The sequence below is a fragment of the Alexandromys fortis genome, unplaced genomic scaffold (genome assembly GCF_014885135.2).
Source record: "Alexandromys fortis isolate MF-2015 unplaced genomic scaffold, M_Fortis_MF-2015_v1.1 scaffold_242, whole genome shotgun sequence".
In the NCBI taxonomy this organism is placed as follows: Eukaryota; Metazoa; Chordata; class Mammalia; order Rodentia; family Cricetidae; genus Alexandromys; species Alexandromys fortis.
Window position 1 is genome coordinate 1792453 of NW_026068123.1, and position 13786 is coordinate 1806238.

At 41.0% G+C, this 13786-nt stretch overlaps 1 protein-coding gene across 12 annotated transcripts in view; it reads left to right on the plus strand.

Annotated features, from left to right (window-relative positions):
- The window catches only part of LOC126490558 (zinc finger protein 26), a 22781-nt gene extending 15857 nt beyond the window's left edge, over positions 1-6924 (plus strand). For all 12 annotated transcript variants that reach the window (XM_050125560.1, XM_050125561.1, XM_050125559.1 and 9 more), the window contains one exon: positions 738-6924. In XM_050125560.1, coding sequence (XP_049981517.1) covers positions 738-2999 — 2262 coding nt within the window. In that variant the 3' untranslated portion in view covers positions 3000-6924. The remainder of the gene's footprint in view (positions 1-737) is intronic.
- Positions 6925-13786: the final 6862 nt, after the last annotated feature.

Genomic DNA, 13786 nt, shown 5'->3' on the forward strand with positions numbered 1-13786 from the left:
TCCCTTCCCCTCTTTGGTCGCAGCCGGGCCCCTTGCAGACCCCACGTGTGTCTCAGCCCTTGAGAGACACTGTGTGTTCGTGCTCACTTTGTGTTTTTCTCTCTCTCTCTCTCTCTCTCTCTCTCTCTCTCTCTCTCTCTCTTTCTAAAAAAACATTGTTATTTGAAAATATCTCATAAAATGTATTTTGATAATATTCTCCTCCCACTTCTAAATCCCCTAAGACCTGGTAACCTCCACTTCTCTACGCCAACTCTATAACCTTTTTTTTTTAAGCATAAGTAATCTACCAATTTGAATTTGTACTAACCAAACCACTCCTTGGTGTGTGTAGGGCCACACACTAGAGCATGGTTGACCTACCAGGAGCCATACTCCTTGGGGGAACAAGTATACTTCTAATTGTCTCAGTTCAGGGTAGATTAGGAATTCACTAATAAAAATAGATACAAATTAAAGATACTTGATAGAAATAGCTATCACAGGCAAGGGAACTCTTATCTCTTTCTCTCATTTTCTTTCTTTTTTTCTTTCTCATTTTCTTTTTCCTTTACCCCTTTTATCAGACGAGCTCACTATTACTCAAGGTAGACTAAGCCTTCAGAGTGTTGGGACTGCAGGAGTTAACCAACATACTCAGCATAAGTTAGTTTAGTGTGTCAGAATTCTCACAAGTACACATTCCTCTGCAAGTCTGAACAATCCTTTAATCGTGTTTTTTTACCCTTTGTCAATAGGGGAGAAAGCACAGTGGAGGGGTGCTTGGCAACTCTATGCAAGTTGGAAGAGTTTTCAGTGAAGATGCATGCCCCCAGACTCACGTTAGCAGGCTAAATACAGAGAACACGTCAGAGAGTAATTTGTGTGAAAAAGACTTGCTGCCACCACGTAAAGAAACGTCTACTGAAAAGAACATTTTTCAGTTGGACCAATGTGGAAAATCTTTCACTTTGACTCCAGATGTTTCACAGAAAATGTGCACTCTGGGAAAATCCACTGAATGCAGTGACTGTGGGAAAACTTCCCTTAACCACTTAGAACTTGAGGCACATAGCTCTTCTCATAGTGGAAAGAGTCAGTGTGGACAAGCTCTTACTTTTCCTGTGAGTCATAATGAGCATGTTGTAATTCCCCCTGAAAAAAAGTACTATGAATGTAAGAAATGTGAAAAAGTCTTTACACACCCTATCTACCTTAATGTCCATATGCAAAGCCACACCGTGGAGAAGCCCTACGACTGTAAGGAGTGTGGGAAAACCTTCACTGAGCGCTCAAGTTTAATTGTGCATCTACGCCAGCACACTCGAGAGAAGTCTTATGAGTGCAAGGAATGTGGGAAAACCTTCATTCAACCCTCACGCCTTACAGAACATATGAGAAGTCACACAGGAGAGAAACCGTATCAGTGTGACCAGTGTGGGAATGCCTTTGCTTCTTCTTCTTACCTTACTACGCATTTGAGAACTCAAACTGGAGAGAAGCCCTTTGAGTGTAACATATGTGGGAAGGCATTTACACGTTCCTCTTACCTGCTAGGTCACATACGAACTCACACCGGAGAAAAGCCCTATGAATGTAAAGTATGCGGGAAAGCGTTCAGTGGTCGTTCTTGGCTTACGATACACTTACGAAAGCATACTGGAGAGAGGCCCTATCCGTGCACAGAGTGTGAGAAAGCCTTCACCAGCTTTGCTCAGCTGACTGAACATATAAAAACGCACACTGGTGAAAAGCCCTTTCGTTGTAAGGTATGTGCAAGGACCTTTAGAAATTCCTCATGCCTTAAGACCCACTTCCGAATTCACACTGGAATAAAACCATACAAATGTAATTACTGTGGGAAAGACTTCACTGCACGGTCAGGCCTTACTAAGCACGTACTAATTCACAATGGGGAGAAGCCCTACGAGTGTAAGGAGTGCGGGAAAGCCTTCAGTACATCCTCTGGCCTTGTTGAACATATAAGAATTCATACAGGAGAGAAGCCCTTTGAATGCTATCAGTGTGGGAAAGCTTTGGCTCATTCCTCATCTCTTGTTGGACATTTAAGAACTCACACTGGAGAGAAACCCTTTGAGTGTAAGCAGTGTGACAAAACATTTACGCGGTCTTCTTATCTTCGTATCCATATGCGAACTCACACTGGAGAGAAACCATATGAGTGTAAGGAGTGTGGAAAGACTTTCCCTGAGCGCTCATGCCTTACTAAACACATAAGAACACACACTGGTGAAAGGCCCTATGAATGTAAGGAGTGTGGGAAAGGCTTCATTAGTTTTGCTCAACTTACTGTACACATAAAAACTCACAGTTCTGAGAGACCTTTTCAGTGTAAGGTGTGCACAAAATCCTTTAGAAACTCCTCCTCCCTTGAGACCCACTTTCGAATTCACACTGGAGTAAAACCCTATAAATGCACTTACTGCGGGAAAGACTTCACTGCTCGTTCAGGCCTTACTATACACTTAAGAAATCACACTGGGGAGAAGTCCTATGCATGCCAAGAATGTGGAAAAGCCTTTAGCACTTCCTCGGGCCTTATCGCACACATAAGAAGTCACAAAGGAGAGAAACCCTTTGAATGTGACCACTGTGGGAAAGCCTTTGCTTCTTCCTCCTATCTTAATGTGCATTTGAAAATTCACACTGGAGAAAAGCCCTTTCAGTGTACAGTGTGTGGGAAAACTTTTACATGTTCTTCCTACCTTCCTGTTCACATGCGAACTCACACTGGAGAGAAGCCTTTTCAGTGTATAATATGTGGAAAGTCATTTTTATGGTCCTCGTACCTTCGAGTTCACATGCGAATTCACACTGGAGAGAAACCCTATGTATGTCAGTACTGTGGAAAAGCCTTTACAGAGCACTCAGGCCTTAATAAGCATTTACGGAAACACACAGGAGAGAAACCGTATGAATATAAGGAATGCAGGGAATCCTTCACTGCTTCTGCTGATGCTAATGAACATGAGAATCCCCACTGGGGGGAAAGCCTTTGAATGTAAGGTACTCACAAAATTGTTCTGGAAGCCCTTGATCCATCCTTTGCAATCAGAATTCAGTCTATAAAAGTCTTATAATAATCAATGTATGAAAGCATTCAATTGTCACTGATGTAAAAGCAACTCATTCTGAGTTTAAGGCTATGGGAGAGATCAAAATCCCAAGATCGGTGAACTCTGTCAAGGTTTGTACTATAGGAGATGAAAATCTTTAGTGTTTCCATGTGTGTTGATGCAAGACATGTAGAAATGTCATAGTTTTTAAGTTTCTTAGTTCACTTGTAATCTCACAGTTGAGAAAAATCTTACTGAAGTTTGGGAAATAACTTTTTACCTTTGACTTTATGTGGTGGTTAGACTGAACACAAACCACGTATGTGTAAAATAGGGGATTTGCTTCAGTGTCTTGAAGGTTTGGATGGCAACACATGGATTTCCTGGGTGCTTCTAGATGAACTTTGAATATTTCTATATTTGTGTATTTTTATGACTTCAATTATAAATTTCTAAATTTCATTATAGGTTTTCCTTTTTAAAATATTTCTGTTTGATGTGATTGAAAACTGTTGTTTATACCTGGTGTCTAGTATATGTCCCATGGTGGCATTGTGAACTAATGAACACAGTCACTACTTATTTCGTTTGTTGTCACATGCGCCCCTCTTCCCCTTTGTCTTTTTTCAAGTTACTTTCACTTTTTGACCTAGACGAGTATGAAAATCATGTAGTCTTGACTGATCGAGCTCATGGTAGTCTGGCTCAGTCTCCTTAGTGTCGAGATGGCAGGTACAAGCTATCATACCTGACTCTGTCTTAAAGTAATGTCACATCGTGTTTACGTATTTACAGAAGAAGATTTGAGTCTGACCAAGACAACCCCTTTCTTTGAGTTCCCAGTCTCTGGTAGCCACTACCCTTTCTCTGGTTGGAGTTTAGCTTTTCTTTAGTCTCTACTTGTTAAGTCATGTAGTAACAAGTAGTATCTGTATTAACTATTCTTAGGTTTTTATTTTTTATTTTTTGTTCCAGGGTCTTACTTGTCGCTCAAACTGACTCCCAAACTCCCAGCCTTTCTGCTTCAGGCATGTGCCATCATACCTAGCTATTTATATGAGTTTAAGTTTACATGGTGTCCTCAAGGTAGAGCTGTGTTGTGGTCAGTTAATTGTTTTAGGACATTTAATTATCATTTGGTATGTCTATGGATACTTAGTTTCCATACCTTGACTGTTGGGAGTATTGCTGCCTTGAATGCTAGTGTAGCTGTCTCTTTAGTTAGTGACCTTATGTCCTCAGATGCAGTCCCCAAAGTGGGTTTGTTACAGTAATGACAGGTGTACTTTTAATTCAGTATGTCTGGACTATTCTGTAATGGCCATCAGTTTATATTCCCAATGATGTACCTAGTCTTTTTATTGCTTATCTTTTTACTTTTTTCTTTCTATATGCCATTTTGAAATGTGAAATGGTTTCATAAGTTTTGATTTGCATTTTTCTAATCTAAGCCATTTGTATGTCTTTGCTAAAATATTAATTTCAGTTATCAAGTTTAAAATCAATGTATATGTTTTGCTGTGAAGAAGTTACCTGAGTTGCTATGTTTTAGACATAGACCCACTGTAATATATATGATTTGCAGATATTTTTCCGTCTGTATACCTGCCATTTCAGATTTGTTTTCTGCTCTGCTTTGTAAAATCTTCAGTTTGATGTTGCCCTAATTTTTTATATTTGCTTTTTATGCTCGTGCTTTTCATGTCAGCTCCAGAATTCTTTGCTGGTGTGTCAGGTGTGTCAGGTGTGTCAGGTGTGTCGGGTGTGTCGGGTGTGTCGGGTGTGTCGGGTGTGTCGGGTGTGTCGGGTGTGTCAGGTGTGTCAGGAAGCGTTCTTTTTGGAGTTCTGTGTCAACAATCTAAGACTTGATTTTCAGGGTTTGGTTTGTTGGAGGTGATCTCATTATGTAATCTATAATAGCATAGAACTCACTGTGTGGACTAGGTTGATCTTAAACTTGCAGCAGTTTCTCCCCAGGCCTGCTGAGTGCAGAGATTTTCAGTATGAGCCAGCCTACCCAGCTTAACTGTATTTCTTTTACTGTTATTTAAGAGTTACACACACATATACACACCATAGTTAGTGGTATAGTTTTGCTTGCATATCCATTTTTGTTAGTTCCTTTTATTTGTTTAACAATCCTTTTTATGGTTTGATAGTTTTGTTGAAAATTTGGTTATAAGCATTTGTGTTTTGGTGCTAGAAATTGAACTTGTGGCCTCATGAATGCTAGGCACATACTCTACCCTCAAGCTATATAGTTCTAAACCCATTTTTGAAATTATTTTGACTGTATAAGGGTTTTGTTTTAACTTTTTTCTTTCTTTTTTTTCTTTTTCTTTTCTTTCTTTCTTTCTTTCTTTCTTTTTTTTTTTTTTTTTTTTTTTTTTTTTTTTTTTTTTTTTTTTTTTTTTTTTTTTTTTTTTTTGAGGTTGTTTCTCTGTGTTGCTTTGGCTGTCCTAGAACTCACTTTGTGTTCCAGACTGGCTTCAAACTCACAGAGATCTGCCTGACTCTTCCTCCTAAGTACTGGGATTAAAGACATCCACCATCCCTATCTGGCTTGTATAAGGTTTTTGAGATAGGTGTAACTCTGGTTGGTCTGAAACTGACCAGGTTAGCCTCAAACTCACAGAGATCCACCAGTCTTTCTACCTTCCAGAGTGCTGGGATTAAAATTATGTGCCACTATGCCTAGCAATGATAAGTTTATATCTAAGCCATTTTGTTACGTTGTCTATATCTATATTGTACTGTTGGATTACTGCCTATGTAATGTATTTTTCTTTTGTAATTATTCCTTGAGAAAAGGTCTCCTGGAGCTTAGACTGGCTCTGAAATAACTAAATGGTCAAGAATGATCTTGGACTTTTGATCTCTTGCCTCTGCCTCCAGTGGTAGGATTCCAGGCATGCACCACTACACTCACCATTTTTGTTTTGGTTTTGGCGCAGTGCTTGGGTATCAAGTGCATGCTAGGTGAATACTCTACCAACTGAGCTTCATCTCTAGCCTGTGACACACTGTTAAACCTAAAACTTTTGTTTTTATTTGAGTTTTTGGGCTAATTTGAAAGGTTTTGGTTTATTATGACTTGGGAATTTTTTCCTAAGCCTGTGAAGAATGCCATTTGATTTGCTAATGTGATGGCAGTAAATCTACAAAGCACTTTGGGTAGGATGGACATTTTAACAGTGTGCATGGGATACCCTGCCATTTATTTATAGTCTTGTTCATAGTGGTTTAGATTTTCCCTGTTTAATTTTATTCTCATTTTATGCAGGGTGTATAATATTTTTGTTTTTTAAATTTTGCTTTTAAATTTGTAGTATGTAAAGACACTTTGTGTTGATTTGAAAATCATTGAACATTTATGAGTTTCTTAAATTTTTTTTCACAGAGTAATTTTCTATGTTGACACCCTGTCACCTGAAACAGATTTGTTTCCTTGGGTGAAAAAATTTTTTCTTTTTTCTTACCCTAATTGCTCCAGCTAGGCTTTTCGGGTGTTTGCTGAATTGATGGAAAGGTGCGCCTGTCCTGGACAAGTCTGAGCTTTGTCACACTGAATGATAACAGTGTTTGTTTCCCCGTGCTGCCATTATAGTTTCTGTCTAATTTATTGACTGTTGTCACCATCAGTTGATATCCTATGTTGTTACATGATTCTGTATATTTTCTGCAATACAGTTTTTCATTTTGTTCATTCAGTGTATTACATTTATTTCTTTTGTATAAACCATCTTTGCATCCCACTGATAAACTCATTCTTGATCACGATTTGTGCAGTCCTTTTAAAAGTTACTTTGTGAAGTGACCAGGATATTGAAATTGTCTTAATAAATAATTTTTCATTATTTGTTTTTGAGACAGGGTCTTGTTGTGTAATTCAGGTTTGGATTAGAATTCACTGTGTATCGCAAACTGACCTCAAATTAATGATCCTCCTGCATTAGCCTCCCAAGTGGCTTCAGTAGTGGCCCACTGTGCCTGCTGATGATGTTTAGAAAATCATCTGCGCTTCCAGTAAGTGACTCGTTATTGTTAGGGCATAAATAGACCGAAAAAGAGGTAAGGGTGTCATGGTTGTAAAGGTGTGATCCCTGAAACAGAACACTAAGTACGGAGAGCAAATATTAGTGTCCAGGTAGAGAGGAATAAATAGCACTATGATGAGAGTGGAAGGCGGCTTTAGTGCTCCTCAGTGCTGAATTGATAACAGTGAGTCTTAAAATCACCAAGGGAGTAGACTTGAGACCAAGTGGATCTAATAAATCTATACATAACATTCTAAGGGCCAGAGAATACTTTGTGTTTAATTTCACAGGGTATTTTGTGAGAGATTTCACAAGCTTTACTTTTAAAATAATTCTTGGGCAGGATTGAGTTTCTTTAGTTTTTGAGGGACGGTCTCATTGTATAGTCCAGACACCTCCAGCTGCAATTCTGGCTCAAAGATACAATACTGCATTATACTAATATAGTTAGAACTGGCACTAATTTTATTTACTGACTGTAGATACAAATTAATGAATATATTACTCACCTGACATAGTTCTTTTATATTACATTTATTTATTTGGGATGGGGGTGGACAACATCGTGTGTGAAGATGAGAGGACAACTCAGGAACTGGTTTTCTCTGTCACCTTGTGGATCCTGGGAATTGAACTCCTCAGGTGTTTGGGCTTGGAGGTAAGCACTTCCTTTGCCTGCTGAGACAACTTGGCTAGCCCACAACATTATCTTTTATATTTGATATGAAGACATCTAATGTCTTAGCAAATTAGAGAACACAGAGTTCCATAGGCCCTGGAGATAGATGCTTATATGTCTCTCAGAGGATGGTAATTGATGTGGCAGGGACTTCTCTCTTGGAGTGTAACCAGGAAAATCCATCTTAGGCTTCACAGAGTGTTCATTTGTCAGGAACTAAAACCGCCCACCTTACCAACACCTAACGTTGGACAGTGTTCCGTGGACAGTACATTATTGTTCCCTGTTGTCACAGAGGTGACTGTGCTGTCTTGACACTGCTGACAGAAAGTGTGCTCTCGGAAATGGTTATCTCTTTATTTCTCCTAAATCTTAGCCACTGTTGTCATTTACTTCTGTGACTTCAATTTATTTTTTAGATTCCAAGTGTGAGATAATGTAGACTTTTTACTTTTTTTTTTTGAGACAGAGTATATCTGACTAGCCCTGGCAATCTTGGAACTCACTTTTGTCAGACCAGGCTGGCCTCTAACTCAGAGATCCACCTGCCTCTGCCTTCTGAGTGCTGGGATTAAAGGAGTGCACCACCACTGCCCCCTCAGTCTACTTATTAATGAACACCTAAGCTCACTTTTTAAGTTGGCTACTCTGAGTACTGTTAACATGGGTATGCAAACTTCCCTCCTTTGGTGTATACTCAGGAGTGAAATGATACAGCTCAATCAACCATAGTTCTGCTTTCAGTTGTTTGGGCAGCCCCCATACTGATTTCCATTCTCATCAACAATGTACAAGGGTTCTGGTTCACCTCACCCACACCAGGTCTTGTTTTGTTTTCTTGGACAAACCATTCTGAAAGGGAGCATATGGAATCTTAGTGAAGTCTTTTTTTCTGATAGCCAAGAATTTTGAACATATTTTCATGTATTTATTGACCACGTTTTGAGAAGTGATTGTTCAATTATTTTTGCTAATTTATTTAAAAAGATTATTTGTTATATGTCATATGTGTGTGTATACCTGCATAAATTTATGGTCATCACATACATGCAGGTCCCCAAAGAGGCCAGAAGAGCACATAAGATACCCTACAGCTGGTATTCTAGGTAGCTGTGAGCTGCCGGATGTGGGTGCTAGGGGTGGAACCAAGGTCTTCTGCAAGAGCAGTAAGCATTCTAATCTATATTGGCTAATATTTGATATAATACAGTGGTTTGGTGAAGGCCAGAGCCCGAGGCATTACAGGGTATGTGTACTCTTGACTATTTTGTCTAGTCCCTGCCATGAGGTCTGTAGTAGAGAAATCCACTCCTCAGCTTTGACAAAGGACAAGTCCATTGAGTTCAGGAAAGCACACTGGAGTGGGATTCCTCATAGAGATGGTCTGCTTGAGCAACATGACAGTTTGAGTTCTGGGGCTTAGCTTGACAGGAGCAGTCTCAGCATAGCTCCTATACACTGCGATGGCTGCCAATGTAGTCTGTTCATACGACTAACATTTGTAGGAGCCAATAACGGAGTCAATGAATAAAAACCCTAAGGAACTACTGAGTTAGTGGTTGCTAGGAGAGGAAAAGTTATTTTCCTCAGTAGTTACCCACCTGTAATTTGCCGTGCTTCAGTAATTAACCCCCTCTGTGCTCATGAAAGCTACTCCATTTTAGTAGTTCTGGGGGCATTCACGTGCACTAGCATATACACAGAAATAGAACACTTAAAATCCAGTGGGTCACTAAAAGAAAACAGAAGGAGGAAAGAAGTTCAGTGGGACTGGGAGAGAGATGAAAGTAATGAGTGTGTGAAAATGCCCAAAATATATTATACATGTATAAGGGTGTCAGAGGGTGAGGCTGGAGAGAGTGCTCAGTGTTAATCATGCAGAGGACCTGGATCCAGTTCCCAGCCCCCACCTGGTAGTCCCCAATCACATGTAACTTCAGTTCATCCCCACCCTTCATCCCTCTTAACCTTCATAGGCACCAAGTATGTATCTGGTGCACATACATACATACAAGCATGAGGTTTGAATGAGAATGACCCTTATAGACTCATATTTGAATGTTTGGTTCCTAGTTGATAGACCGCTCTTGGGAAGAATTAGGAGGTCTTGCAGAGCCCTCTGCTTCCTACTTGTGGATCAGATGCAAACTCTCACTTGTGCTCCAGTGCCGTGCCTGCCTGCCTGCTGCCATACTTCCCATTATGGTGCTCCTAGACTCACCCTCTGAAACTGTAAGCAAACTCCCCCTTAAATGCTTTCTTTTGGATGCATTGGTCATGGTGTCTCCTTACAGCAATAGAACAGTAATTAAGACAAAGTTTTTGTGATCACTCTTATGCAGATCTACAATGAAAAAGTGCAAGTGGAACAAAAAGAAATACAAACTAGGAAGAAAAAGAGCGCCAGGAAATTTTATGTTGGAGTCAAATCTTGTGCTCAAAGAGAGGCCCAATGTGAAATGGAGTAAAGGGAGTGATGCCCTTGAGGCAAGCCTCCACCCAACCAGACTTCCAGCTTGTAAACAGAAAATACCTAAGGAATCTTCTGTGTAGCAAAAGAAAGCGTATTCAACAAAATAAAGTATCAACAAATCAAAGCTTTTGTAAATGTAATCCAAGGAAGGGGTCAGGGTCCCCAGCCCAGTCAAACAGAATTTGGCAGCACCAACCATGTGGTCCTGGATTTAGAGTCAAGAGGATGCAGGAGTTAAAGGGTTGTGGAACCTTCCTTTGTGGTTAAAGAAAGCCATGGAGGCCCAAAGAGGACACTGTGTGAAACTGTGTGAATCCTGGATTATGTTAGAGACCCCAAGGTTTTGGAGATTCCAGAGCCATAGAATACCTGTTGAGACCTGAACCGAGTGGAACCAGCTCCAGAGAGGTGTGATCTATCACGCCCTTGGTCACAGGACAGAAAGCTATGGCATTTGAGTTTGCCCCGCCAGGTTTCAGTCTTGCTTTGACTAATATTTCCCCACTATGCCCCCTTTCCTCCCCTTTGGAATGGTAATGTATATTCTGTGTTGTATGGTGGAAGTAATTAATGTGATTCGTGATTTTGCAAGGGAGTTGCAGTTAAGAGATAGCCTTGAGACTATAAGAATCTGGGGATTTTTTAAAAGTGGATTTTGCATTATGAGATGGCTACAAGTTTTTGGGGGCTAGGGAGTGGAATGTGATTTGAATGAAAATGGCCACTGTAGGCTCATTTGAGTATTTGGTTCCTTAGTTGGTGGAACTGTTTGGGAAAGATCAGGAGGTGTGGCCTTGTTGGAGGAGGTGTCTCACTTGGAGGTGGGCTTTGAGGTTTCAAAATCCCATGCCAGGCTTAGTCTTTCTGCCTCGTAGTAGTCTGAATATGTAAGCTTTCAGCTACTATTCCACTGTAATGCCTCCTGCCTACCACAGTGCTCCCTGCCAGGATGGTTATATATTCACCAGCGGAAACTGTAAGCAAGGCCAGAATTAAATGCTATTCTTTAAAAGTTGCCTTTGTCATGGTGTTTCTTTACACCAATAGAAAAGTAACAAAATAAAAAGTCATAGACTTATTTATTTTTGAGACAGGCTCTGGGCTGGAATTCATGATGTAGACCAGGCTGGTCCTAAAATCAGAGATCTGCCTGACTCTGCTTCTGGGTGTGCTGGGATTAAAGTTTTCACTATTACACCCAACTAAATCTTTTAAAAATCTTTCTCTTAAAATAATAATAATAATAATAACAACAACAACAACAAAACCGGACAGTGGTAGCACACACCTTTAATCCCAGAACTCAGAAGACAGAGGCAGGCGGATCTTTGTGGGTTTGAAGCCAAGCTTGGTCTACACAGAGAAACCCTGTCTCGAAAAACAAAACAAAAACCTTCAAAAACAATGTCAAAGAATAAGCTAAAAAGAAAAAGTGAAGGAGTTACAGAGGAAGGTCAGCTTGAAAACTCACTCTAGTACTCGAATCGCAAGGCGGGCCTGGCAAACCTGTGGAAATCCAGCAAGCACAAAAGCTGTGCAGATCCAGTGTGCAGTGTTTCAAAGACGGCAGTAGACATGAATGAAACGCTCATGGCAGCAGCTGAAAAGCTTCATAAGCAGGAGCCCCACATGCAGCCATTCCTACCTTCTTGTGATTACTGGGGATTCTGGGCTTTCACTCTTTCTGAGCAAGGATTCTTAGGCTCTCACTAGACCTGGCTGGCCTGGAGCTCACTATGTAAATATAAGGCTGGTCTTGAACTCAGATCTACCAACCTCTGCTTCCAGAATCCTGGTATTAAAATATGTGCCATGATTCCTGGCCTAAATCAGTTACTCTAACTTTATTAATTTCATAAAACAGCACCTCTCCCAAAAAGCACTAAAAAGTTTAAACACTCCTGCGTAAGTGGGAAGTACCCAGCACCAGTGAGTGACAGGCGCTATGGTGAAAGGAGAAAACTGACTGCTCCTTGCCCTCTGACCCCCACAGCCATGCTTGAAGTGGTGCACATGTGACATAGACAAGTAATAAATTAGTAAATACCTAAAAAAGAAAAAAATTTCCTTAGCAAACAGGCTACCTTCTAATTTTGAACCTCATCTTAAATGGTCAGTCTTTGGAGGTCAAATGGTGTTAAAAGATCAACTATATCAAGACAGTAAGCTACCTTTTAAAAACTCTCAAATATAATTCTACTTAACTGGCCCCCATGTCTCTCAACTGCTATAAAAGGACCCCCACGCCGGGGTGTGTGTCAGTTCTCTTCTGCTTTCTCTGATAATTTGCCCAGTTTCTGTTCAATATATTCCTTTAAAAATGTATCAATTAACCCCCAACCCCCGTTCTTTCCCATTTTTTTTTTTTTTCCGAGACAGGGGTTCTCTGTCTAACAGCTCTGGCTGTCCGGGAACTAGCTCTGTAGACCAGGCTGGCCTTGAACTCATAGAGATCCACCTGCCTCTGCTTCCCGAGTGCTGGGATTAAAGGTGTGCACCACCACCGCCTGGCCAGACTTGGTTCTCTCCCTTCACCATGTGGTGGTTGAATTCACGTTGTCAAAGCTGGCAGCAAGCACCTTTATCTTTATCTGCTGAGCCAACTCAGTAATCGAGATTTTTTCTTTTGTTTAGTCTTTTCTCTTTTTAGTAGCTACTTAAATTCCAAATCTTCAGTAAGCAGAGATTGGTAGATCTCTGTGCGTTACAAGCGATCCTGGTCTACATATATAGCAAATTTCAGACAAACAAGAATTAAATGTTAGGAGAGGGGGGGAGGTAGGAAGGGAGGGAGAATGAGAATAAATTGGGGAGAAGAGGAGGGGCAGGGGGAGGGAAAGAGAGGAGAGCGGGTGCAGAGATCTGGAGATGGAATTACAGGTGCTTTTAAGTTGCCCAGTGAAGATGCTGTTAACCAAACTCAGCTTGTCTAAAGACCAGAAAGAATTCATGTCTCCAGCGACTTCCGGTGTCTTTTCATAACAATTCTGTTATGGACTCCTGTGCACTGGGTCCATCCCGATAGGACAGAAAACCCCAAGTCTCAACTGTCGGAACAGAGACGGTATCCAGATAAAGAGGAGAAATCACAATCTAAAAGGCAGAATAATTAAATAGGATTTAGTTCATTTTTATGGAGTCCTACGCTCAACACTGGAGCTAATCACCTCCAAGCTGGTGTGGAAACGACCTGCAAGCACACCGTCTTCGAACCTCCCTGCCTTCTGGCACCTACCTCTGAAGTCCCGCTAGTGGGCGATCCCCACCCGCAGCCCGGACCACCCTCCTAAATGTGACCTCAACCCTGTGGGTCTGTTTCTGCTTCTCTTCCCTGCATCCGGTCCACCGAGGGCCAACTGCACCTTCGTGGGAGGGAATTCTAATTTCTTGACGGGTTTCCAAACTACGAGAAGCAGAACCAGAGATGGAGCCGGAACCGGTCCTGCAGCCGTAGGCCGGAAACGAAAGCACTGCCGGTTGTTTCCTTCGGTTTCTTCCGGTAGGGACTCTGGGATTTGTAGTTTCTTTGCTTCTCCGAGGC